At 46.9% G+C, this 27,459-nt stretch overlaps 1 protein-coding gene across 1 annotated transcript; it reads right to left on the bottom strand.

Annotated features, from left to right (window-relative positions):
* On the bottom strand, positions 1-26,302 carry ACADVL (acyl-CoA dehydrogenase very long chain). Its single transcript, XM_087714299.1, has 20 exons — positions 26,173-26,302; positions 26,020-26,071; positions 22,173-22,247; positions 20,628-20,700; positions 19,548-19,612; positions 19,314-19,448; positions 19,040-19,184; positions 16,274-16,403; positions 15,227-15,349; positions 14,363-14,561; positions 13,579-13,683; positions 12,526-12,612; positions 11,263-11,325; positions 10,661-10,762; positions 10,380-10,477; positions 8,897-8,969; positions 6,708-6,780; positions 5,503-5,575; positions 3,958-4,033; positions 1-1,106 (listed from the first exon to the last, which is right to left on the bottom strand). Exons 1-20 carry the CDS (start codon positions 26,226-26,228, stop codon positions 969-971), a joined length of 1,941 nt encoding a protein of 646 aa, XP_087570425.1. The 5' UTR covers positions 26,229-26,302; the 3' UTR covers positions 1-968.
* Between the last annotated feature and the right edge of the window lie 1,157 nt (positions 26,303-27,459).

Genomic DNA, 27,459 nt, shown 5'->3' with positions numbered 1-27,459 from the left:
TTATTGGATTAGAAACATTTAATAGCAAACTCCCCAAAGGGATGGCGCAACTACAGAAGCGGGCAAAACCACGAGGACGGCTGGATTTCGAAGTACAGGCAGTTCTCGACTTACGACCTGTTTGTTTAATGACCGTCCGAAAGATACAACATCACTGGGAACAAAAAAACACCAACTTAAATGAAGCTCTTATACTTATGGCCTAAGTAGCAGCATCCACTCAAGTCGGGTGATGAAAAATTCGGGCTCTTGGCCACGAGCTCGTATTTACGACGGACGCAAAGATCCCGGGATCCCCCTTTGGCGGCCTTCCCAGCGGGATTCCGACAAGCCAATTCCAGTGGGGGAAGGTGGATTCGCTTAATGTCCGCATGGGTTCACTGCAGTGGCTTAAAACCATGCCCCAAAAGGTTGTGCTCAAATGAGCTGCGGTGGTGCAGTGGTTAGAGTGTAGTATTGCAGGCTACTTCTGCTGACTGCCTGCAATTTGGCAGTTCGAATCCCACCAGGCTCATGGTTGGCTCAGCCTTCCGTCCTTCCGAGGTGGGTAAAATGAGGACCCAGATGACTGGGGGGCAAGAGGCTGACTCTGTAAACCCCTTAGAGAGGGCGGGAGAAGCCCCGTGAAGCGGTATATAAGTCTAAGGGCTATGGCTGTTGTAAAACTAGGGGCGGCTCATTTAACGACTGCCTTGCTTATCCATGGAAATTCCAGTTGCAATTGCGGTCGTAAGTCGAGGACTACCTGCAGACGTTCCGAGGGCAGTTTCCCCAAAATGGCACCTGGTCTCCCAGTGGGGTGGGGGGACGCCCCACCCTAAGATAGATAGATAAGACAGACTTCTTTATTGGCCAAGTGTGATGGGGACACACAAGGAATTGGCCTTTGGTGGATGTGCTCTCATTGTGTTGCACCCAGGAAAGAACGAAGCTGAGAATTGAGGAGGCGGGTGAGGGCGGGGGGGGTCTCAGAAACCCAGGGTGTAAGGGGAGACCACCCCTCCCTTCTCCACCATGGCTTTGGAGATGACCCGAAAATTCTTGAACATTTGTTGGGTGTTGCTGGACGGGAGAGAGATCAGGTTTTGGGTGACCCGCTTGTAGGCCTGAGAAGAGAGAGAAAGGGCAAGTGAGAAGCTCCCCCCTCAAGTCAAAACACACACACACACACACACACACAAACTTTGAGGTCAGAAAACAAAAAAAGAAGAGGGTTCCAAAGTTGTAGAGTTGACAAAACACCATGGTCTATACCAGTCAGCAAACTGGGACTCCGGAGCCGCATGTGGCTCTCTCGTCCCTCTGCTGTGGCTCCCTGTCGCCGATCGGCTTCACCGTGGATAGGGTTTTCGGTTAGGACAGGAAAAAGGACTCCGTGCTAGGAGGAGACTCTATGATGGCGGAACCGGACTTCCGGTTGGCTCCAGAACTGAACGGGGGGCTTCCGGTTAGGGCATTTGTGGCTCTTTTTTTAGTGTTTAAAGTTGCCGACTGGTGGTTTATATGCAGGCATGTCCAAATCTTGTGGACTTCAAACTCTATGTCTGCCTACTCTCTTGCAATCCCTTCCTTGTGATGTCTCCCCTGGACTATTCCTCTGATTCTTAGGCTGGCTCGAGGAAGGATGAGGAGCTCATTCCCGGCATATCATGGATTAATTAATGACTCTGAACTGTTGGCCGAATTAGATTTTTTGGGGAGGGGGGGGGCCTTCGGCTGGGGACCATTTGCAGGTCAGTGAAGAGGAGCCGCTTTCCCTGTTGGATCCGAGAGCACGCGGGGCAGAGAAAAGACAAGAGCAAAGGAGATCTGCCACATTACTCGGGAGAAGGCCCCGTCCCTGTTGGATCTGAGAGCACGCAGGGCAGAGAAAAGACAAGAGCAAAGGAGATCTGCCCCATTACTCGGGAGAAGGCCCTGCCCGTCTTGATGGGTTGCATTGGAAAGCTACTTCAGCAGAGGGAGGCGTTGCCTGCCGTGATAAATGGAAAACACGGGAACAACATGTTTGGTGTATGGCTGTGTGTTAGTTTGTGCTTCCTGGTGGATTTTGTGCTTTGGGGAACTCTGAACGTCTCTTACCAACTGAGTTCTCCTGAGTGTACTTTCGGTTTCCCCCGATGGCTTTGATTTTTGTCTGGTGGGCTTACTTGTTGGAGTAACTTCCTATTGTTTTACGGACTCTCAGCCTTGTGGACTAATTTTGGACTGCTTGTGGCTGGATTTATTTGGGACACTTCCGAGACGGGTGGGAAGTGTTGGGGAACGTTAATAAACTCTCTAAAACACCTGTGTGTGTATGTGTGTGTGTGAGCACAATCTCTGTACTCTAGGGAGTAGGGAAAAAAACCTCCGCCATGGTCGAATGGGGGGAATTCTGGGAGTTGAAGTCCACAAAGCTGCCAACTTAGGAGAGCCCCGTGTGTGTCAGTCAGGTGTGCAACTTTTGTGTTATTTTTTGCGGAAAGTGTGATGGTTGGGGTTTTTTTGAGCTCTCGGTGACTCTGTGAGGTTCCCGATTGTGGCGGGGGGCCATTTTGTGTGAAGCCCAGCTGCTTTCGCATTGTGTGCGAGTCCGTTGTGCAGCCATGCCCACCCCAGTCAGGTGACCGCCCAGCCACGCCCACCAAACCGCTAGGGAAGAGTTTTGAATGTCACCACGGCCCGTGGGTTGGGAAACTCGCGCGGCGGCGAGTAGGCACTGCTCGCCGCTCGCCCGTAATTTATCAGGAAGGAAGGATGGATGATTTCGTGCAGGAGTAGTTAAGTCGAGACCGGAGGAGAAAGCTCTGCTCGCTGGCTGCGGGGCTTACCGGATTTACCTGGGCGGCCTCGGCTGACGCTAACGGCCGTCGGAATTGGGCTCTGGGTAATAAAGAGGATTTTCACTCCGCCGGAAACTGGGAGCGCCTGGAGGAGGCCCCCTTTCAGGAAAGGGACCCAGGGGGGTGGTCCGCGTTTCTTTTTTGGGGGGGCTTCCACTGAAAACCTATTTTTCTTAATAATAAGAAAAAACCTGCCAAGCTCCCTTCCTTGTATATTTTTTCCTCCTCTCTTTTTCTCGTTCCTTTCTGTCCTTTTTTCTTCCTTTCCTTCCTTCCGTTAGCTATCTGTCTGTTTATCTATACCTCCATCTTTATTTCTCCTTCCTTTTCCTCCCTCTTTCCCTTTCTTTTTTCTTTACTTCCTCCCCTTTTCTTTCTTTTCCTCCATCTTCCTTCTTTTCTCCCCCTTTCTCCTTCCACTTCCTTCCTTTCTCTCCCTTATGTCCTTTCCTCCTTCCCTTCCTTCTTGACTTCCTTTTTCTTTCTTTTCTTTCTTTCTTCTTTTGCTTCCCACTCTTCTTTCATTTCTCCCCCTTATTCCCTTTCCTCCTCCCCTTTCCCTTTCTCCTTTCTTTTCCTCCCTTTTCTCTCTTTCTCCTCCCTCCACTTCCTTCCTTTCTCTCTCTTGTTTCCTTCCCTTCTTTCTTGACTTCCTTCTTTCTTTATTTTTCTTTCTTCCTTTTTTGCTTCCCTCTCTTCCTTTTTTTCCTCCCTTCTCCCTCCCTTCATTATTTCCATTCCTCCTTCCCTTTTCCTTTCGTGACTTTCTTCATCTCCTTTCCCTTTTCCTCTTTCCTTTCTTTTTCTTTCTTCCATCTTTCCTTTTCTTTCTCTCCTTCCTTCTCTTCCTTTCTCTTTCTTTTCCTCCTTCCTTCCTCTCACTCTCAATCTCTCCTTCTTGCCTTACTCTCTTTTTTTCTCTCTCTTTCTCCTCCACTTCCACCTTCCCCTCCTTTATCTTAAGATTGCTGAACATCTTGGGTGAATCTGTAACTCGGGGACTTTCCTGAACCGCCCTGCCCCCCCTCCCCAACTCTTCCCCCCTCCTCCCCTCCACCCCCATCAAGCTAAGCCCCCTCTCCAGATATACTTAACAACCCCCCCATCCCCTCCCCCCCAAAAAGAGGCCTACCTCCATGCACCAAGTCTCACAGAGCACTTTCTCGTGCTCGGCGGTGGGCTGTCCTTGTTCCAGAGCTCGCGACGCCCTGTTGACGCAGCCCGAGGAGGAGAGAAAAAGGGAAGGTAAGACTCACACCTGAATCACAATGTGGTTTAACCCCCCCCCTCCCATTGGGTCCGCAAGGCAGATCCCGGCTCCCCCCAGTCGATCCTTTCCCACCTAAATGCTTAGGTTCCCCCCGTAGAACCATAGAATAACGAAGTTGGAAGGGACCTCGGAGGTCTTCTAGTCCAACCCCCTGCTCAGGGAGGAGAGCCTCGGCCATTCCGGACCAATTGGCTTCTTAAAAACCTCCAGGGACGGAGAAACCCACAACTTCTGGTGGCAAGGAGTTCCCCTGGTTAATTGTCCTCCCTGTTAGGAGGTTCCTCCTGAATTCCAGGTTGCTCCTCTCCTTGGTGAGTTTCCATCTGTTGCTTCTTGTCCTGGGTGGGGTTGGACTAGATGACCGACAAGGTCCCTTCCAATTTTGTGATTCCGATTCTGTTGTCCTGCCTTCAGGGGTTTTGGAGAATAGCTTGACCCCCTCTTCTTTGGGGCAGTATATTGGAAGACGCTATCATGTCCCTCCTTCTTTTCATTAAACGAGACCGACCCAATCCTGCATATTTTGTCCTCCAGTCCCCTTATCCTCTCGCATCTGCACTCTTTCTAAAGTCTCGATATACTTTTTACACCTTGGCGACAAGAACTGGACGCAGGATTCCAAGGGTGGCCTTACTAAGGCTTTGCAAAAGCGGTACGAACTCGTCACGTGAGACGTAGCCCAAGCGTGATTGGCTTACTCTCTTCCAATCCCTTCCTCTGCGATCTCCCCACTCTAGGAGAAAACGACAGGCGTGGGGAATCCTGAGGTCATAACTAGGGATTTTATAAAGCGGTACTAACACGATTCTACCCCTCTGCTAACTCTGAATTCTGCTCCCTCCCAATCCAGGGAGGATTTACGGTCACAGACCTCATCTGGCTTGGAGAGCTGCCAGAAGGACGAGATCTGCAAAACTTGGCAAGGAGTCTCCGAACCAATGAAGCGAACTCCTGCAAACTCCACTCCCCTGTCGCTCCTCTTTTGTTTCCTCTGGGAGGGGCCATTCACCGTCCCCCTGTGGCCTTATTCCCAAGTCGACCCCTGTTCTTTAGCTGTTCTGGCCACTCTGCGCATGCGCACATTGGGAACAGGCTCCAGGTGTTCTTCTGCCTCACGGATGTCTGACTCTGAAGGCAGCTGATAACTGGCAGACGGCCGTGGCCCCCTTTCTGCCTCCGACGCAGAGCCCTCATCGGAGCCTCCCCCAGACTCCAGGACGGCCCAGATTCCTACCCAGTCTCCTCACTACCCGAATCGGCTGCCAACTCCGCTGGCCATTGGCGGGCCACACAACCCCTTCTGTATCTTCTGGGGCGTTGGCTGTTCCTTGCCAGCCTTACCAAAGGGCATTTCCCTGGGCATGGGAACTGGGGGTGTCTCTTGGGGGGGGGGCAGCGAAGGCTCACCTGGACAGAACGACCACCATGGCATAGATATCAATTGCGCTGTCGGCGATCTGTTTCAGCATAAACTGCTCTTCTGCAATTTTGGAGAGAAAGGGAGAGAAAAAGAGTCGAAGCTGAAATCTCGCAAACGGCAGAGGGAAGCCGGATCAATACAAGCAGTCCTCGACTTATGACCGGCAAACGGCCGTAGGTGAGCCAGGCAGTTGTGGACTCGCGCCCCATTTTTAAAAAAAACCTTTTTTGCCACAGCGGTGAAGCCAATAGCTGCTGTCGTTAAGCGAGTTGGGTGGCCGTTAAGCGAGTCTGGTGGCCGTTAAGCGAGTCTGGTGGTCATTAAGCGAGTCGGGTGGTCGTTAAACAAATCCGGCTTCCCCCGGTTGGCTTATGCTCATCAGAAGCCAGCTGGGAAGGTCACCCAAGAGGATTGCGTGACAACTGCGGCCGCCATAAATACGAGGACAGGTGCCGAGAGTTTGAATTTTGATCCCATGACCTTGTGACAGTTGTAACTGCGAGGACTGGTCCTAATTTACTTTTCCCAGTGCCGTTGCCATTTCGAACAGTCATTAAGCAAATGGTCGTAAGTCGAGGACCACCATTAGCTTCTAACTGGGGTCCTTTGGCAACATTTTGGGCTGGGTGCGAAGGAGGCAGCTGGCTTTAGATAACACAACAGCTGCCTTTCTGCATACAGTCCTCGAGTTACAACCATCCATTTAGCTCAAATTTCAAACGGCCCTGGGGAAAAAGCCACTTGGAACCATGTTTCACACTTACGACCGTTGCAAGATCCCCCCATGGTCACGTGACCAAACTCCAGATGCTCGGCGGCCGTGTGAATCCCCTTCAGCGAACTTCCGATGAGCCAAGTCCATGGGGGGGGGGGAGAGGCGGGGGGGAGAGCCAGATCCACTTAACAACCGGGCAAGTAACTGACGAACCACCATGATTCACTTGACAACCATGCTAAAACTTAACGACTGCAATGTTTCACTTAACGGCGGCGGCGAGAAAGGTGGCAAAACGAGGCCGAACTCACTAAACAAATGTTTGGTTCAGCCGCAGAAAGGTTGGTCGTTAACTCGAGGACTACCTTGTATTGTGGGGGAGGGGGAAAAGAGAGGTTTGTCTTTCCAGCCAGCCCCCTCCTCGTAAGTAATCCATGGGGGGTCCCAACCCCCTGAGCCCCCCCCCCCTAAACTCACCGACAACTTTCTTCCCGTGCTTCAGCAGCTGGTTTTCTATCCCGGCCGCGAAGAGGTCGATGGCTTGAACGGCCTGGAAAAGGGGAAAACGGGGGGGTGCGGGGTGGGATTCAAAAAGTGAAAGGGAGGAGGGGAATGCAGACCCCCAAGCCCTCCCCCCTCCCCGGTGTGTACAATCCTGTCCTTTGGAGGGGGGGTGAAAGTGCCCTGAGCCAGCCTTATTGCCCCTAAATCCTTCGAGATGGGAGAACTACAACTCCCATGGGGCTTGAGCAGCCCTGGGGGGTTGTAGTCCAACCCCTGTGACCCCCACCCGGGGTGGGGGAAGCTCCCCGAGACCCCCAATGCTGTCCCCAATGGACTGTTTCTTCAAAACACCCCTAAATGAGATATTGCTTCCTTTTTATCTCCTGCGTTGATTGTTCTTTTTATCAGTAATTGAAGACAATTTTTTCCACTCTTGTTCCCCCCCCCCAACGACAGCCCTGTGAGGTGGGCTGGGCTGAGGGGGAGGGACTGGACCAAAATCACCCAGACGGCTTTCTAGAACTCCCCGTCTCCTGGTGATTGGCCCAAAGTCACCCACCTGGCTTTTCTAGGGAGAAACTAGAATTCCCAGTCTCCTGGTGATTGGTCCAAAGTCACCCACCTGGCTTTCATGCCTAAGGCAGGACTAGAACTCCCAGTCTCCTGGTGATTGGCCCAAAGTCACCCACCTGGCTTTCATACCTAAGGCGGGACTAGAACTCCCAGTCTCCTGGTGATTAGCCCAAAGCCATCCAGTTAGCTTTCATGCCTAAGGTGGGACTAGAACTCACTGTCTCCTGGTGATTGGCCCAACGCCATCCAGTTAGATTTCATGCCTAAGGCGGGACTAGAACTCACTGTCTCCTGGTGATTGGCCCAACGCCATCCAGTTAGCTTTCATGCCTAAGGTGGGACTAGAACTCACTGTCTCCTGGTGATTGGCCCAACGCCATCCAGTTAGATTTCATGCCTAAGGTGGGACTAGAACTCACTGTCTCCTGGTGATTGGCCCAACGCCATCCAGTTAGATTTCATGCCTAAGGCGGGACTAGAACTCCCAGTTTCCTGGTAATTGATCCAAAGTCACATAGCTGGCTTTTCTAGAGAGAAACTAGAACTCCCAGTCTCCTGGTGATTGGCCCAAAGTCACCCACCTGGCTTTCATACCTAAGGCGGGACTAGAACTCCCAGTCTCCTGGTGATTGGCCCAAAGTCACCCACCTGGCTTTCATACCTAAGGCGGACTAGAACTCCCAGTCTCCTGGTGATTGGCCCAAAGTCACCCACCTGGCTTTCATACCTAAGGCGGACTAGAACTCCCAGTCTCCTGGTGATTGGCCCAAAGCCATCCAGTTAGCTTTCATGCCTAAGGCGGGACTAGAACTCCCAGTCTCCTGGTGATTGATCCAAAGTCACCTAGCTGGTTTTTCTAGGGAGAAACTAGAACTCCCCGTCTCCTGGTGATTGGCCCAAAGTCACTCAGCCAGTTTTCATGGCTAAAACAGGATTTGAACTCATGTTCAAGTTACATATACAGATAGTTCTCGACTTACATCCATGCGTTTAGTGACCCCTCTAAGTTACAGCAGCATTGGATAAAAGTGACGTATGACCGTTTTCCACACTTATGACCGTCGCTGCCATCCAACGATCACGTGACCAAAATTCATATACCTGGCAACTGACTCATATTTATGACGGCCGCGGTGTCCCACGGGGTCACGTGATCCCACCTTCTGATGAGCGAAGTCGACGGGGGGGAGCCGGATTCACTTAACAACCCCGTGACGGCGATGATGATTCACTTAACAACGAGGGCACCGAATGTCGTCAAACGGGGCAAATCTCACCCCTAAGGCCTGTCTGGCTTGGCAGCGGGGATGTCAGGCTTCAATTGCGATTCCCTTAACCGCCTCGTCAAGGGAGGTCGTAAAACGGGGCAAAGCTCGCTTTACGACGGCCTCGCTTAGCCACAGGAGGTTTTGGGGCCCACCGTGCGGTCGTTCGGTTGAGGACTTACTGTACGGGTTGAAGAGCTACAACTGGCAGTCGGAGGGTGATAAAACCCTGGGGGCTTTGGGACCCACAAGCAACAAGGAGCAAAAACACACACACAAACACACAAACACACAAACACACAAACACACAAAGGCCAGACTTACCTGCTCACTGCTGGATTCCAAACTCGGGTGCACCACACCTTTTAAGGTGATACCTGTCCCCAAACCTGCCCTCCTGGCGAGATGGGGAGGGAGGAAGGGAGAAGAGAGAGGGGTGAGAAGCCGCTTCACAACTCTTTCTAGCCCCCCCCCCAAAACCCCATCAAGCCCCTCCCCCTAAAAACACGCAGCGGCCACCAACGGTCACAAAAAATGAGATTTAAAACGTGCCGAGCCACGGGGGCGACTCACGGGGAACGAGAGACGGACCCATTCAACACAACCCCCCCTCACCCCCCGCTCACAAAACGGAACGATTTTTTTTTGACGTCGATGGGAGTTTGGGGTTCGATGGGGAAAATGACGGACAGATGGAGAACAAATAAATAAATAAATAAATAAATAACCAAAACCCCTCAATTTCGACGCGCAACAGAGAAATAACGGAGAGGGACTCACTGACGCAAAACGGAAGCTGATCTTCCCGGTAGCTTTGAAAAATAATAATAATAATAATAATTCTATATATATAAAAATGGCTGTGTGTGTGTGTATGTATGTTCTAGCATAACTCTGGAAGGCCTCGACCAATTTCAACCAAGACACCGCTAAAACCCCCAGGGAGTCTGTGTTCTGTTAAGATAAATCCTGTTGTGCCTTAAAATGGCTTCTACAGTACTGCTGTAAAATGGCTTCTACTCTACAGCGCAGTGGAGTTCCCATGGTAACGGCTTCCCAGTACTCCACAAGGGGGCTCCCTCTGGTAAGAGGGGAAAACCCAACGTTAGAAATTACATTTGATCCGGACATTTTTCCCCCTATAAATAAATACCCGCCGAGTTATCGGCTAGTAATAAATAAAAAAAGGAGACGGATTAGCTGGAAAAAGACAAATCACAGGTAGTCCTCACTTAACGTTTAGTGACCGTTGGAAGTTGCAACGGCACTGGATAAAGGGACTTAAGGCCGTTTCTCCCACTCATAGCCGTCCGGCAGGGGATCAAAAGTCAGACGCTTGAGCACTGACTCGTATTTACGACCCAGGGGGATCACATGATCCCCTTCTGCGGCCTTCTGATGAGGAAAGGTTCAGTGGGGGAAGAGTCAGATTCGCTTAACAACCGCGGGACACCCCCCCTTAACAACGGCAGGGATTCCCATTAACAAGCGCGGCAAGGAAGCCCAAAATCCACTCAGCCTATGTCTCCCTTAGCAACGCCCATTTGGGGGGCTCAATCGTGGTCGTAAGTCGAGGACAACCCCGTAGATAGAGAGCCTCCAGCGGCGGGAGCAGTTTACCTCCGAGAACGGAGGCGTTTTGCTACCACTTAAGAGGGAGATTCCTGGAGAATAAGTTGGTCTAACCCAGCGAGAGGCCGGATTTGCTGGCGACCTGCAATCTTTTTAAGGCGGTGGGGAAGCCATGATGGCTTGTTGAACATCCTGGCTTAGTTGTAGCGGGGGGGGGGAGGGAGATGATGCGTACCTGCGGACTCGTTTCCCTGCCTCGCTGACCAACAAACCAGCATTGCCAAAGGGGTTCTTGATGGCTTGTTGCAAACCACGAAGCTGGTTCCCGGCGTTCTGGACCGGAAGGAAAAGTGGACAGACGGGTTTAAACCTGGATTTTGTTACTCGCGATCCTTCCGAGTTGGCTGACCCGCTACCGCTCCATCGGCTAACAAGTCAGCACCACGTCACCCCTCTGGTTTAATGCGGGTCCCCCAAATCTCGCCGGTCCCTAAAAGCCCCCCCCCACCCCCTCACCTGGAACCCGTAGAGAGCGATGAAAAGCCGCAAGATGTCATTGGTGCCTTCGAAGATGCGGAAGATGCGCAAATCCCTCATCACTTGTTCCACGCCGCCTTCCTGCAGCCGCGGAAATCAGGTGGAAGGAGGAGGAAGGGGAAAAAGGAACCAAAGGAGGAGAAAGAGAAAGGAAAAAGAGAAAAAGAAAAGAAAAAGAGGAGAAAGAGAAAGGAAAAGGAGAAGGGGAAAGAGAAAGAAAAAGAGAAAGAAAAGAAAGAAAAAAAGAAAGAGAAAGGAAAAACAGAAAGAAAGAAAAAGAGGAGAAAAAGAAAGGAAAAGGGAAGGAAAAACAGAAAAAGAGAACAAGAAAAAGTGGAGAAAGAGAAAAAGAAAAAGTGGAGAAAGAGAAGAGAAATATTATTATTTCACGGGAATAGATTCTAAAAGCCCAGTCAAAAACACCTTCTTGGAGATGGTGCTGAAGAGGTTAAGAAGCAAGCTTGTTAAGCGGTGGGGGGGGGGGGGTCGTTTCCCACCGTAGCCGAAGCTAACTTGAAACCTGGATAGTAGCCCCCCCCCACTTCTCCCTACATCCCCCCCACCCCCCTGGAAAAACTGACCTTCATGAAGCCCATGCCGCCCATCGTCTGGATGCATTCGTCCGACACGCTCCAGGCGGCTTCCTGGAGATGGCGGGGAAAAAAGAGAGATAAAAGCCATATTGAAGGACGCCCTCTTGACGTGACAGACAGGACTACTTCCTTCCTTTTTCTACCTTCCTTCCTTCCCTCCCTCCCGCTTCCTTCATTTCTCCTTCTTCCTCCCTCCCCTCTTCTCATCCTCATCTTCTTCCCTTCCTCCTTCCCTTCCTTTTTCTATCTTTCTTCCTTCCCCATTTCTTTCATTTTCCGTCCTTCCCCATGTTTCTCTTTCATTTTCTTTCCTTCCTTCTTCCTTCCTTATTTTCTCTTCCTTTCTCATTTTTCATTTTCCTTCCCTTTTTCCTTTCATTTTCCTTCCTTCCTTCTCTCTGCTTCTTTCTCCATTTTCTCTTTCATTTTCCTTCCTTCTATCTTGCTCTCTCCTTCCTTTTTCTTTCATTTTCCTTCCTTTTCTCTCTCCTTCCTTCCTTCCTTCCTCACTTTTCTCTTTTCATTTACCTTCCTTCTATTTTTCCTTTCATTCTCCTTCCTTCTTTTTTTCTTTCCTCCCTCCCTTATTTTTCCTGTTTCATTTTCCTTGCTTCTTTTCTCTACCTTCTGTTCTGTTTTTTTCATTTTCCTTCCTTCCTTCTCTTCTTCCTTCTTTATTTCATTTTCTTTCTTTCCTTCTCTCTTTCCTCTCTCCTCCCTCCCACATTTTCTCTTTCATTTTCCTTCCTTCCTTTTGTCTCCCTTCCTCATTTGTCTCTTTTCATTTACCTTCCATTTTTCCTTTCATTCTCCTTTTTTCTTTCCTCTCTCACTCCCTTATTTTTCCTGTTTCATTTTCCTTCCTTCTTTTTCTCTACCTTCCGTTCTGTTTTTTCCCCATTTTCCTTCCTTCCTTCTTTCTTCCTTCTTTCTTTCATTTTCTTTCCTTCTCTCTTTCCTCTCTCTCTCCTCCCTCCCCAATTTCCTCTTTCATTTCCCTTCCTTCCTTTTCTCTCTCCTTCCTCGTTTTTCTCTTTTCATTTTCCTTCCTTCCCTTTGTTCTTTCTCCTTCCCTCCTTCCCTTCTACCACCCACAACTGATGAGGGGACAACATTCGTGATTGATGCAAATTGCATCCTCCCCCTTCCTGGCCTGCAGAAACCCCCAAGTGGGCCATGAGGGTGGGGGGGAGGGAGCGGAGACCATAACCGTATTTTCACCCCGGTGCCCCCCCCCCTCCAGTCACTCACCGAGCCGAAGATTTTGCTGATGGCTGCCTCAATCTGGAAGTCGGACGCCCCGCGATCCATGTTGGCACTGATCATATAGGCCATTGACTAAGATTTTAAAATATTTATTTATTTATTAGACTTATATACCGCTTCATAGGGCTTTCAGCCCTCTCTAAGCGGTTTACAATTATTTTTTTTAGCAAATTGAGTCAGCAACTTGCCCCCACAGTCCGGGTCCTCATTTTACCCACCTCGGAAGGAAGGAAGGCTGAGTCAACCTTGAGCCAGTGAGATTTGAACCGCCGAACTGCAGATAACAGTCAGCTAAAGTGGATTGCAGTACTGCACCCTAACCACTGCGCCACCTCGGCTCTTAATTGTTTAATATTAATATTGTTTAATAACCATAATCTTTGAAGCATTTTAAAGCTTTTTATTATATTGTTCGCCGCCTAGGAAATAGGGTTGGATATTGGCCCGTTCGTAGTATCCCGCAGTCATGTGACCACAATTTATGAGTTTTAAAACTGTATTTATTTATTTTTTAATTAAATGTATTGGCTGTCCCTCTTGTCACAGGGCAAATCTGGGTGTTTTACTGCATTAATAGGACACAACGATCCAATATTAACATTAATTACATTATTGACTAAATATTAATTATTAGGGAATTTAAAGGATACAATTGTAAAACCTGCCCACAATCAAATAGAATACAATAAAAATATTAAAGATTTTGCCATAAAACGTCTCTAATTCCCATTTCTGGCCAAAAAAACCCCTCAAAAACCATTGAGACTGAGATGAATTCACTTAAAGACCAGCACAAAAGAGGCCATAAAAATGGACGCCATTCCCTAGGGATCTGCTTAACGCCCAGCACGACTTACGACTGGAATTCAGGGATCCATTCCGGTCGTTATGGCGAGGACTACAAGTATCACAGAAAGGGTTTTTAATGTTGTTATGGGCTAATTTTTTTCCCCTTCAAGGCGTGGTCAGTATCGGTATCTTTCGGAAGAACTAAGTTGCTAGTCCTCAAGGCGGCCAACCCGCTTTGCGCGCTCGTACCTCTGTCACGTAGTGGAGGAGCGCCATGCGGGCGAGTTTCTCCTGAATGCCTCCGAAAGTGTGGATTTTTTCCCCAAATTGAGTTCGGTTGGCAGCAAAATCCACCTTTGGGAAGAAGAGAAAGGGAAAAAGAAGAGAGTAGGATTTAGAAGGTGGGAAAATACTAATCCTCGACTTACAACCATCCACTCAGCGACCGTTCAAAGGTCCAAGGGCCCTGAAATAAGTGACTTAGGAGTGTTTTTTCACACTTACGACCATTTTTTCACACTTACGACCATTTTTTCACACTTACGGCCATTTTTTCACACTTATGATCCCTTGCAGTCACGTGATCAAAATCCGGACGCTTGGAAATCTATTCATATTTATGACGGTCGCAACGTCCCGGGAGGGGGAGGGGCAGGTGTCACACCATTCCCTCAAGCAAAGCCAACGGGGGTGCCGGATTCGCTTAATGACGGTGGGACTCACTGGACAACCTTGGCAAGCGAGGTCGTAAAAGGGGGCAAAACTCACCTGGCCACAAGGTTATAAGTCAAGGACGGCCTGCATTAGACTTACCACAGTGATTCGCTTAACGACCTTGGCAAGAAAGGTTGCCGTAAAACGGTGCAAGACTCACCGAAGAATCGTCTCGATTAGTGACAGAAAAAATGGGCCTCACTCGCGGTCGTTAAGTTGAGGACTGCTGGTATAAGGGGAGGGAGGGGAATACGCCCCGGGCGATAACTTCTAGGAGGGGGGGGCACCCAGGAAGCAAGTGGGGCCCAAAGTGACTCACCGCCTTGTGAATGAGTGCCCGCATGGTGCCCGCCATAGCGGCCGCCATGCCGAAGCGCCCGTTGTTCAGGATATTCATGGCCACCTTGAACCCGGCGCCTGGTGCGCCTAGAACGTTCTCCACCGGCACTCGGACGTTATCAAAGTGGACTTCGGCTGTGTTGGATGCTTTGATGCCCATCTTCTTCTCGGGGGGGCCGCTGGGGGGGGGGAAGTAGGGAAGGAGGGAAAATTAGCACCCCCCCAAAACAGGGGTCTTCAAGCTTGGCCACTTTTAAGACTCGTGCACTTCAACTCCCAGAATCCCCCTGTCAATGCTCCGTGTTGTCATGGGGACAGAATGAGTGGGAGGGGTGTATCTAGTGGGTAATGTGATTTATGACACAGACTGAAAGCAAAGACTTGACTGTGAACAAATCTTGCCTAACGCAGTTATTACTAAATCACTGGTTTTTGTATTAAAACATTGGCTCGAGTATTATGAATCAATTACGGCATCCTTTGGAAACTTGACATCCCCATTCAATGACGCCTTTTTAAATGAATCCTCCTACTCCCTAGAGCGGAGCGATCGCGGAGGAAGGGATTACAAGAGAGTAAGCAGGCAGAGACTTGAAGACTAGCCAAGCTGGCGGAGGAATTCTGGGAGTTGAAGTCCAACCAGTCTTAAAGTTGCCAAGGTTAGAGACCCCCAATCACAGGAGACCCCCCCACCCGTGTGTGTGTTTTGCTCTTCTCTGCCCTGCCCCAAACTTCACCCCACCGGCTCAAGATGTGGGGAGGGGCTCCCCATCTCCGCACCCCAAAAGGAACCCAAAATGCCAATGCTCGGATATAGGGGAGGGGGTGTCCCTCGACAACTCACCTGGTGACCCCCCCAAAAGACCGCTCCACGATGAAGGCCGTGATCTTGTCCTTCATCTTCCCCGTCTCGTCTTGCTGCGGGGTTTTAGCAAAGACGGTGAATATGTCGGCGATGCCGCCATTGCTGGGTGAGAAAAGGCGGCTTTAGGACCCTTGCAAAAGACCCTCCCCAAATTGAAACCTTGCTATTTATTTCCCTCTTTCGCCTTCTGCTTTCTCTGTCGTTTTTACAGGGGACGGCAGACTTGTTTAGCAACCGTTTCAATTTACCACGCCAAAGGAAAAACAAGTGTCTTGGGCTCTGTCCTCACATTTACGACCGTCGCGGCATCCTCGGTATGGCAAAATTCAGACCCTTGGCAACCAGCACGCATTTACGACAGTCGTGGTGTCCAGGAAGTCACCTGACCGGTCTTTCAGAGAAGCGGAAGTCTACGGGGGAGCCCGATTCACTTAACCACCACTGGATTCACTTAACGACCAACGTTTAACGATCAAGGAAAAACAGGTGAGAAAAATTCAGCACGATTCCCAGGACCACTGTCTCACTAAGCGACAGAAATTCTGCTCCCCGTCCTGGTTATAAGTCCGGAACGACCTTCTTTATCGGCAATATTGATGTGCAAAAAATTTAGATTTGAGCCTCGTCTCCAGAACTGGAATCAATCCTGATCAATCAAAATCAGAATTTATTAACTCTGAACTAATCAATCAAATCGGAATTAAATGCCACCCCGGAGCAGGAGGAGTGATCAGAATCAGGCTGCAAAAACTTGCCCCCCCCCAAGATTCTACACCGTCATAAATAGAAGACAGTTGTCCAGAATCTGAATTTTGACCATGGGGGGGTGCGGCAACGGTCGTAAATGTGAAACATGGTCTTAAGTCCCTTGTTCCAGTGCTGTTGTAACTTCCAGCGGTCGCTGAACAAACGGTCGTAAGTCGAGGATGGCCTGTATTTCAATCCCTTTTAAAGACGTTCTATGAATGATGGGGGGGGCACATCACCTGTGTGTTGTAGTCCCCCTGAGTCCCGAGGCCGCCTCACCTGATCCACAATTTGCTCCCATTGAGTGTGTAGTAGGTACCGCAAGGGCTTAGTTCGGCTCTGGTCCGGATCGAGGCCGCATCGGAGCCGCTGGTGTTCTCGGTCAGGCAGTACGCGGCGATGGTCTCACCTGGGTGGGGGGAGGGGCGTGGAGGGGAAAGTAACACAAAAGGTGTTCCTCTATGCCCTCCCTCCCCTCCCCCAGCACACCACAAAACCCAAGCGGCAGGCAAAGGAAATGTAAGAGAAAGTGTTGCGGCAGAGGAGAGGGGAGAGGAGAGCAGTGGAAACCTACGGGCCAGACCTCGGGACGAATTATTCATCTCCCTGCCGGCCAAAATGGTTAAATCGCGCTTCTAATTAAATAAATCCTTGATTTAAATTAAGGTGGTTTGTCGTATTCGGGGAGCTGGGCCAGAACAGAAAGCTTGGTGTTGCATTGAAAGTGATAGGGCGAGAAAGCGGGAGGCCGGGAGTTCTAGTCCCACAACCGTCATGAAAGCCGATTGGGTGCTCTTGGGCCAATCGCGAGGACGCGTGAGTTCTAGTCCTGCCTTAGAAATGACAGTGGGCTGGGTGACTTTGGCCAATCAGCAAGAGACGGGGAATTCTAGTCCCGGCTAAGCTGCGACAGCTGGCCTGATGACTTTGGGACAATCACCAGGTGACGGTGAATTCTAGTTCCACCTTAGAAAAGATGGCTGGCTGTGTCAATCACCAGAAGATGGTGAGTTCTAGTCCCGCCTTAGCCATAAAGGTTGCTGGGTGACTTTAGGCCAATCGCCAGGCGATGGTGAGTTCTAGATCCACCTTAGAAAAGCCATCTAGGTGCCTTTGGTCCAGTCTCCCTCTCTCTCAGCCCAACCCACCTCACAGGGCTGTTGTGGGGAAATTGGAGATGCTGCCTTGATGAGATGCGTAACCAAAACTGGGAGATAAATCGAATAATAAAATAAACACAGAAATAAATAATAAATAAAAAAAAAATCAGTCAATAAAAACATAAGAAATAAAATACAAATGAAATAAATAAAAAACAACTAAAATATAAACATAAATAAAACAACAAAATAAGCAAATATAAATAAAATAAAAAACAAAATAAAGTAAATAAAGCAGATTAAACATAAAAATAAATAAAATAAAAATAAAATCAATAAAACAAATAAAATAAACCCAAACAATCAACAATCAATAAAAATATAAATACAAACAGAAATGAAATGTAAGTAAAAAACAAAGATAATCTATGAATACAAACAGAAATAAATCATATTTAAAATAAACACAAACATATAAAACACATAAAATAACCAAACATAAATAAAATAAAAAAACAAAACAAATAAAGTAAATAAAATAAACATTAAGCGTAAAATAAATAAAAGCTAAATAAAATAAACATTAATCATAAAATAAATAAAAGCTAAATAAAATAAACATTAAACGCAAAATAAATAAAAGCTAAATAAAATAAACATTAAATTAAAATAAATAAAAACTAAATAAAATAAACATTAAACGTAAAATAAATAAAACTAAATAAAATAAACATTAATCGTAAAATAAATAAAAGCTAAATAAAATAAACATTAAACGTAAAATAAATAAAAGCTAAATAAAATAAACATTAAACGTAAAATAAATAAAAGCTAAATAAAATAAACATTAAACGTAAAATAAATAAAAGCTAAATAAAATAAACATTAAACGTAAAATAAATAAAAGCTAAATAAAATAAACATTAATCGTAAAATAAATAAAAGCTAAATAAAATAAACATTAATCGTAAAATAAATAAAAGCTAAATAAAATAAACATTAAACGTAAAATAAATAAAAACTAAATAAAATAAACATTAATCGTAAAATAAATAAAAGCTAAATAAAATAAACATTAATCGTAAAATAAATAAAAACTAAATAAAATAAACATTAATCGTAAAATAAATAAAAGCTAAATAAAATAAACATTAAACGTAAAATAAATAAAAGCTAAATAAACATTAATCGTAAAATAAATAAAAACTAAATAAAATAAACATTAATCGTAAAATAAATAAAAACTAAATAAAATAAACATTAAATGTAAAATAAATAAAAACTAAATAAAATAAACATTAATCGTAAAATAAATAAAAACTAAATAAAATAAACATTAAACGTAAAATAAATGAAAGCTAAATAAAATAAACATTAAACGTAAAATAAATAAAAACTAAATAAAATAAACATTAAATGTAAAATAAATAAAAACTAAATAAAATAAACATTAATCGTAAAATAAATAAAAACTAAATAAAATAAACATTAATCGTAAAACAAAGAAAAGCTAAATAAAATAAACATTAAATGTAAAATAAATAAAAGCTAAATAAAATAAACATTAAACGTAAAACAAAGAAAACCTAAATAAAATAAACAGAAAGATCATCAATAAAACAATCAATCGATAAAAACAATTTATAATACGAACAGAAGTAAAATAAATAAGTTAAGTAAAACGCACCATAAAGATAACATAAAAGCATAAATAAAACATCCTACAGAAAATAAACTTTAAGTAAATAAATGAAGCATAAATAAAAAAATTTAAAAAATAAAATAAAAGAGGAATAAAAGAAAAGAAAAGATAAACAAAAGAAGGAGAAATAAAATCTCTTCTCAGCCTCAGTCAGAAAGAGACCATCTGGCTTGGGGGTGGGTGGGCGTCCCTTGCGCTCCGCCCCGCCCTGGCAGAGTCCCCCCCTCCGGTGCCCGGCCTTACCAGTTGCAAATTTGGGCAAGTACTTCTTCTTCTGCTCCTTGGAGCCGTAGAGCAGGATGCCCTTGAAGCCGATGGACTGATGGGCGCCAAGGGTGATGCCCACTCCCAGGTCGTGCATCCCCACGATTTCCACCATGCGGGCATACTGGGGGGGGGAGGCAGAGAGGAGAGAGGGGGGCTCTGTTCAAGGACCGGAATCGGACGCCTCAAAGCATGCGCAGCCTCCGAAGATCCGAGCCCCCTCCCTCGGGATTGGGGGTGGTGTAGGACTGACCTGGGTGTTGGTGAGCCCCAGACCCCCAAAGGCGGTGGGCACCTGCAACCCGAAAGCCCCCATGTCCTTCAGGCCCCTCATCGTCTTCTCTTGCACCTGCCCCAGCTCCTCATTCCGGGACGGGTTGTTCATCTCCTGCGGAAACGGGAAAGGGGGGGGGGCATTGTTTTACGGCGCGCTGACCTCCCACCTGCCTCCCCCCAACCCAACGGCCGCCACTCTTCACCCCCTCACCTCAAAGAAGCGAGCGACGGGATCCACCAGCTCCCGCAACGTTTGCGTCTGCTCCTCATTGAGGACTGTGAGAAAACCAGAAGGGGCCGTTATTTGGGGCGGGACAGTCCTCAGACGTAACGTCCGTTCGTTTAAAAGTGGCCGACTACTCCTCGACTTACATCCATTTGTTCCGCAATTGTTCGACGTTACCATGACGCTGGAAAAAGTAACTTACGGCAAGACCTCGACTTATGGCCACTCGCTTAATGACCATTCGAACTTTAAAAAAGGGGACTTAACAGCAGTCCTCGACTTATGGCCACTCACTTAATGACCATTTGAACTTTAAAAAGGGGGACTTAGGACCAGTCCTCGACTTACGTCCATTTGTTTAGTGACAATGCAAAGCTGCAACAGCACTGAAAAAAGGGATTTATGACCGTCCTTCACATACGACCATTGCAGCGTTACAAAAACCCAAACACGACGCAATGAAGAACCCGTTTCAAAATCAAAAATTAGTTCTTGACTTACAACGAATTCGTGAGCATTACAAGGAACTGAGAAAAGCAACAGGCCCAGTCCTCATACTTACAACCGTTGAAGCATTTCCTCCACGCTCACGGGATTCAGGGGAATTCCCCCGGTTTGCGACCTTCCCTGCTGGCTTCTGGCCAGCAAAGTCAATGGTGGGGAGGATCCGGATTCCCTTAACGGCCACGTGACTCGTTTAACCACCTTAGCGATTCCAATGACCGACAGCAGGAAAATAAGTTGCAAAATTAAGCGTGGCTCGTTTAACCTTGCCGAGCGCCGGAAATGCTTGTTTGCCATTGCGGTTGTAAGTCGAGGACTGCCGTCGTGCCAGCACAACCCCCCCTCCTGGGAACCCCCACTCCCCATCAGTGGGGGGGGGGGCGCCTAGGACTCTAAGAGCCCCCCGCTCTTTTGCAAACGGGCCTCAACTGCCAGCAAGCCAGGAAACCAGGTGCTGTTTCACACATACGTCCATGTGCTGAACCAGCCAATCCCTCACACTCACAAAACCCACAGACCCACAAACACACCTGTCCCCTCCCCCCCCCCAACTCCTTTTACCTGAAGGATAAGGGAAAACTTGCTCAGTGATGATCTGGCCTTTAAAAATCCCCACCGCGAAGGATTTCGTTTCCTGGTGGGAGAAAACATGGGGGGAAAATTAACAAAAAAAGAGATTAACTCGGGATCCTGAGTTCGAATCCGACCATTTCTGTGTTTTCGGGCCAAGGATCCGGAATCTCTTTTTTTTCCTGAGCTTGTAAAATAACAGATGCTGATGCCAGGACAGCCTCCCCCCCTCTTTCCCTCTGGCAGATGTCACCCCCACCCCCACCCCAATCCAATCTCTCCGCAGCCCCCTTTGAAAAGGGGAGGGGGGGCTGTACAGACTAATCTGCTTTAGTGCCCCCCGCTGCGTTTCATTATCCCTAGCAGATTTCCCCTGGTATAACACAGCTTTTATTGTCATTGTCCATTACCCCTGAATAAGCCTATTTCCTTAAAAATATATACACAAGGGCAGTCCTCAATTTACGACCACCATTCCTGTGGCTAATTGGCCCAACTAAGTTGAGTTTAGACTCAGTTTTGGCTCACGGGGATGAAGCAAATCCCTGCTGCTCTAAAAGCAAGTCACACGGTCGTTAAGTGAACCCAGCGGGGATCACATGACACTCCTCCCCCCCGGGACCGTGCGACCGTCATAAATCCGAGTCAACGGCCAAGCGTCAAGTCAAGAACTCCCTCTATCTGCTTTCTGGCGAAAACAAGGTGCCCCAATTGTTCGCCACGTGAGCGTCGGGGAGATGCTCCCACGGTTGTAAGTATGAGGACTGGTCCTAAGTCCCTTTTCTCAGCTCCTTGTAACTTTGTCACTAGAACTGTCGTAAGTTGAGGACGACGACAACTTGCCGGCTGTTGTTGAAGCCAGGAAGGCGTTTCCTTGACCTCAGAAACGGACGACACCCAGAAATGAGGAGGCATGAAATTAATAATCATAAGATGGTGGGTGGAAGATGGCAGGGCGGGGAGCCATTAATGGCGGGTGTGAGTTGTGGTTTGTCTAAGCCGAGTGTGTGTCCACCTTCACAACTATTAAGATCTGCGGACTTCGACTCCCAGAACTCCCCAGGGGGAAAAAGATCCCCCAAAATTCAGCACGAAGAAGAAATGCGGCTAGAAAATCCAAAAAATGATGCCAATTTTTGTGAATCGGGAAACTTTCTTAATAGACGGTGGGAATTCAGCAGGCGTAATATATCTTGAATTTAGCAAACTCCAAAAAACAACAATACAAATTGAATCAATAAACGGGTTTTAAAAAATGGGTTAGAAGCCCTGAATTAAATGGGTAAGCTGGGCTAGGGAATTCTGGGAGTTGGAGTCCACCCATCTTCCAATGGGAAGCATGGGACCTGTAGTCCCTTCCCACTTCCTCAATAGGAAGCCAATAGAGCAGCTGAAATAGCTACTTCCTCTTTCTCTGCCTTGCTTCATTCACCCCATGTGCCATCAAAATTAATCCCCCAAATATTGCTGCAAAGACCCCCCTGTCCAAAAAAAAAAGGGATTTTTTTTTTGGGGGGGGGAGAAAAGACCACATACCGTAGATTGATGCTTCTTCCCCAATTCTTCTTGGGACAATGACTCTGCTTTTGGTCTCTGTTTTTCTGGGACGGCCTGAAAAAAGAAGGGAGACAGCGGGACATAGATTGGGATTGATGGGGTGCCACCTTCATCCCGGGGGCGGGGGTTTGGCGCAACGTTGAATCAAAGTGGAATTTAAATGCAGCATTTAATCAAAGTGGATTTTGGGTGCAATGTTTAATAAAAGTGGAATTTATTTACTCTTTAAAAAATGTATAACTAAAAAAAATGTATAACTAATAAAGATTACTTTAATAAAAAAAAAGTGGAATTTAAATGCAACGTTGAATCAAAGTGGAATTTGGGTGAAAGGTTTAATAAAAGTGGAATTTAAATGCAACGTTTAATCAAAGTGGAATTTGGGTGAAAGGTTAATAAAAGTGGAATTTATTTACTCTTTAAAAAATGTATAACTAAAAAAAATGTATAACTAATAAAGATTACTTTAATTAAAAAAAAGTGGAATTTAAATGCAACGTTGAATCAAAGTGGAATTTGGGTGAAAGGTTTAATAAAAGTGGAATTTAAATAGCAACGTTTAATAAAAGTGGAATTTGGGTGAAAGGTTTAATAAAAGTGGAATTTAAATGCAACGTTGAATCAAAGTGGAATTTGGGTGCAACATTTAATAAAAGTGGAATTTAAATGCAACATTTAATCAAAGTGGAATTTGGGTGAAAGGTTTAATAAAAATGGAATTTAAATGCAACATTTAATCAAAGTGGAATTTGGGTGCAACGTTTAATAAAAGTGGAATTTAAATGCAACGTTTAATAAAAGTGGAATTTGGGTGAAAGGTTTAATAAAAGTGGAATTTAAATGCAACGTTGAATCAAAGTGGAATTTGGGTGCAACATTTAATAAAAGTGGAATTTAAATGCAACATTTAATCAAAGTGGAATTTGGGTGAAAGGTTTAATAAAAGTGGAATTTAAATGCAACATTTAATCAAAGTGGAATTTGGGTGCAACGTTTAATAAAAGTGGAATTTGGGTGAAAGGTTTAATAAAAGTGGAATTTAAATGCAACGTTGAATCAAAGTGGAATTTGGGTGCAACGTTTAATAAAAGTGGAATTTAAATGCAGCGTTGAATCAAAGTGGAATTTGGGTGAAAGGTTTAATAAAAGTGGAATTTAAATGCAACATTTAATCAAAGTGAAATTTGGGTGAAAGGTTAAAAAATGGAATTTAAATGCAACGTTTAATCAAAGTGGAATTTGGATGCAACATTGCATAAAAGCGGAATTTAAACGCAATGTTTAATGAAAGTGGGATTTAAATGCCGCGTTTACTAAAGGTGGAAATTAAATGCAATGCTGCAGAAAAGCGGGATTTAAATGCAAGGTTTAATCAAAGCGGGATTTAAATGCAACGTTGCATAAAAATGGAATTTAAATGCAACGTTGCATAAAAATGGAATTTAAATGCAACGTTGCATAAAAATGGAATTTAAATGCAACGTGGCATACAAGTGGGATTTGGATGCAATGTTGCATAAAAGCGGGATTTAAATGCAACGGGGCTGCAGGAAAGTGGAATTTAGTTTCTTTCCTTTTTGAAAGGAGCTGGAAGAGGCAGGGACGGAGGCAGGTCACAGCCGGGACAGGCGGTAAACGCTGACCGGCTGGCGCACGTGGTGTGGCGTGATCAGCTTTTAATCCCGGTGAAACCGCAATTAATCCGGTCCAGCCATGCGCGGGTTGACCGATTCCGGGGCCCATAAATAGGCTGTAAAACCGTCCGCTTATTTCAATGATTTCGCCCGCAGAGGCAGTCCTCGACTTACGGCCATGCAGGGAGCCTGCCCACTGCAGCCCTAAAATGTGCAGCTCTTCCACCCCCTTTTCTGGTGGCTGTTGAACAAACCCTCCGTCATTAAGCGGATCTTTTTTGCCTTCTGGCATCTCTAGGGGCAAAAGATGTACGTTTTACCTGGTTTTGGAGTCTGTTTCCCTCTCTGGGCGTTGGGTCAGGAGTTTGTTTGTGTGGTTGTGTTACATTGTGTGTTTGTAAACCGCCCAGAGGGAAGGAGGGAGCCAAGCAGGAAACAGGTTGGCCATTTGCAAAGTTTCCCCCAACCAATTGTGGCTCGTGTCCCAAAGGAAGGGAGGAGAGAGGAAGGGAGGGAAGGAAGGAAGGAAAGAAGGAAGGAAGGAAAGAAATGAGAAGGGAGGAAGAAATGAAGGAAGGGAAATGAGAAGAAAGGAAGGAAGGAAAGAAATGAGAAATGAGAAGAAAAGGGAGGAAGGAAAAGAGAGTGGGAGAGAGAAAAGGGAGGAAGGAAAAGAAATGAGAAGGGAGGAAGAAATGAAGGAAAATGAGAAGGAAGAGAAATGAGAAGGAAAGGAGGAAGGAAAAGAGAGAGAGAGGGAGAGACGGAAGGAAAAGAAATAAGAAGGGAGGAAGAAATGAAGGAAGGAAAATGAGAAGGAAGGGAGATGAGCAGAAAGGAAGGAAGGAAAATAAATGAGAAGGGAGGAAGAAATGAAGGAAGGGAAATGAGAAGGAAGGGAGATGAGAAGAAAGGAAGGGAGGAAAGAAAGAAATGAGGAGGAGGAGAAATGGGAAGAAAAGGAAGGAAAAGAGAGAGGGAGGGAGAGAAGGAAGGAAAAGAAATAAGAATGGAGGAAGAAATGAAGGAAGGGAAATGAGAAGAAAAGAAGGAAGGAAAGAAATAAATGAGAAGGAGGAGAAATGAGAAGAAAAGGGAGGAAGGAAAAGAGAGAGGGAGGGAGAGAAGGAAGGAAGGAAAAGAAATGAGAATGGAGGAAGAAATGAAGGAAGGGAAATGAGAAGGAAGGGAAATTAGAAGAAAGGAAGGAAGGAAAGAAAGAAATGAGAATTAGGAGAAATGAGAAGAAAAGGGAGGAATTAAAAGAGAGAGGGAGGGAGAGAAGGAAGGAAAAGAAATGAGAAGGGAGGAAGAAAGGAAGGAAGGAAAATGAGAAGGAAAGGAAATGAGAAGAAAGGAAGGAAGGAAAGAAAGAAATGAGAAGGAGGAGAAATGAGACGAAAAGGGAGGAAGGAAAAGAGAGAGGGAGGGAGAGAAGGAAGGAAGAAATGAAGGAAGGAAAATGAGAAGGAAGGGAGATGAGAAGAAAGGAAGGAAGGAAAAGAAACGAGAAGGGAGGAAGGGAGAGAAGGAAGGAAAAGAAGGAAAAGGAGGGAAGAAATGAGAAGGAAAGGGGGAAGGGGGGAAAGAAAAGAAGGAAGAGAAATGTGAAGGAAGAAAGGAAGGAACGAGGGAAGGAAGATGAGAAGCAAGGAAGAGAAATGAGAAGGCAGGAAGGGAAAGAGAAAGGAAGGAAGGAATAGGCAGAAAGTCAAAAGGAAAGAAGACAAAAAGAAAGAAGGGAAGGAGAAAAGGGAAGAGGCAGACTTCTTTCTTGCCATTTCGGGGGCTGCCTGGGGGTCTCTTGCAGCCCCTACCCACCCCCATCCTCCAGGCCAGGACGGGGACGGGCCGGGGGGGGCGTCTCCCGGGGCGGCCCATTGTCCGCAGCCCCGTTGCCCTTTCCCCTACATCTGCCTGCAGATTCCCCGCATGGCGCGGCTGTCATTCCCAAGGACTCCGGGATTCCGATCTGGGTCAACCCGGGTGTAGGTCGTGGGAATGCACCCCGCTGCGTTGCAAGGACGACACCAGACCCAGAATTAAAAGCCCGGGCGGGGAGTGGGGGACGTCTTAGTAATGCAGGGGCGGGGGGCAAGCCAGACGTGCAATCTTGAGCTCAAGCTTCTAGTCCTCCCCAAGCCCCCTCCCCTCTTCCAACCCACCCCTAGAAGCCCCCTCCCCACCGTTACCTGGGCGGCGGCCGCTTGGGCGGCGTAGAGTCTCGCAGGGGGGCAGCCGGGCCTGCAAAAAGTGGGGAGGGGGTTGCAATAAAAAGGGGGGCTGGGTGGGGGGGTCTCAGGATCCTCCCCCTCCCCCCAGACCCTCCCCCAGCTCCTACTCACCCCCGCAGGGCGCCGAGCCCCAGGAAGAAGCGAGGGCACAGGCGGAGGGCTGCCATGCTTGGGGAGGGGGCTCCAAATGGGGAGGGGGTCTCTCTCTCTCTCCTTGCTCTTTGCAAGCTGTTGCTGCTGTCTGCGCTCCGCTTGCTCGCTCCGCCCCCTCCCTTGTCAAAGTGGGAGGGGAGGAGGAGCAAGGGCGGTGCATGCTGGGAGTTGGAGTTTGCTCCAGCTGCGGACGTGGCTGCTCCTATGAAGCCCCTCCCTTCCTCCCTCCCCCGCCTCTTTGCACATTGGCAAGGAGAGAGAGAGAGCATGCACAGAGTGCTTCCCTTCCGGAGAACCCCCTTTGGGGCTTGCAAAGAGGAAGGCAGTGCCCCTGAGCATGTACAGAGCGCCCACCCTCCACCTTCCTATTATATAGAACAGTGGTTCCCAAACTTGGCCACTTTTAAGACTTGTGGACTTCAACTCCCAGAATTCAGTTGAAGATGGACGGACTTCAACTCCCAGAGTTCAATTGAAGATGGATGGACTTCAACTCCCAGAATGCAATTGAAGATGGATGAACTTCAAGTCCCAGAATTCAATTGAAGATGGATGGACTTCAACTCCCAGAATGCAATTGAAGATGGATGAACTTCAAGTCCCAGAATTCAATTGAAGATGGATGGACTTCAACTCCCAGAATTCAATTGAAGATGGACGAACTTCAACTCCCAGAATTCAGTTGAAGATGGATGAACTTCAACTCCCAGAGTTCAATTGAAGATGGATGAACTTCAACTCCCAGAATTCAATTGAAGATGGATGGACTTCAACTCCCAGAGTTCAATTGAAGATGGATGAACTTCAACTCCCAGAATTCAATTGAAGATGGATGGACTTCAACTCCCAGAATTCAGTTGAAGATGGACGGACTTCAACTCCCAGAATTCAATTGAAGATAGATGGACTTCAACTCCCAGAATTCAATTGAAGATGGACGGACTTCAACTCCCAGAATTCAATTGAAGATGGATGGACTTCAACTCCCAGAGTTCAATTGAAGATGGACGGACTTCAACTCCCAGAATTCATTGTTTTTTTCAATTGAAGATGGATGGACTTTTAGCGAATGCTGGCTGGGGGATTCTGGGAGTTGAAGTCCGGACATCTTCAAGTCGCCAAGGTTGAGAAACACTGTCTTAGTATCTTAATTTATAGATAGATGTCTTAGTATCTTAATTTACTGATAGTTCTCAACTTACAACCGTGTCCAAAGTTACAACGGCCCTGAAAAAGGTGACTTGT

This window comes from Thamnophis sirtalis, unplaced genomic scaffold, assembly GCF_051295495.1.
Source record: "Thamnophis sirtalis isolate CommonGarterSnake01/CBP01778 unplaced genomic scaffold, rThaSir2_p1.2 scaffold_4, whole genome shotgun sequence".
Classification (NCBI taxonomy): domain Eukaryota; kingdom Metazoa; phylum Chordata; class Lepidosauria; order Squamata; family Natricidae; genus Thamnophis; species Thamnophis sirtalis.
This window is presented reverse-complemented; position numbering and strand designations above follow the sequence as displayed.

Excerpts from the sequence above, each read along its gene's own strand:
- ACADVL (XM_087714299.1), bottom strand. The coding sequence starts at position 26,228 with ATGGCAGCCCTCCGCCTGTGCCCTCGCTTCTTCCTGGGGCTCGGCGCC. Across the intron at positions 19,185-19,313 it reads TGGGGCTCACCAACACCCAG|TATGCCCGCATGGTGGAAAT; the intron begins GTCAGTCCTACA and ends TCCCCCCCCCAG. Across the intron at positions 15,350-16,273 it reads GGGAGCAAATTGTGGATCAG|CAATGGCGGCATCGCCGACA; the intron begins GTGAGGCGGCCT and ends TTTCTCACCCAG.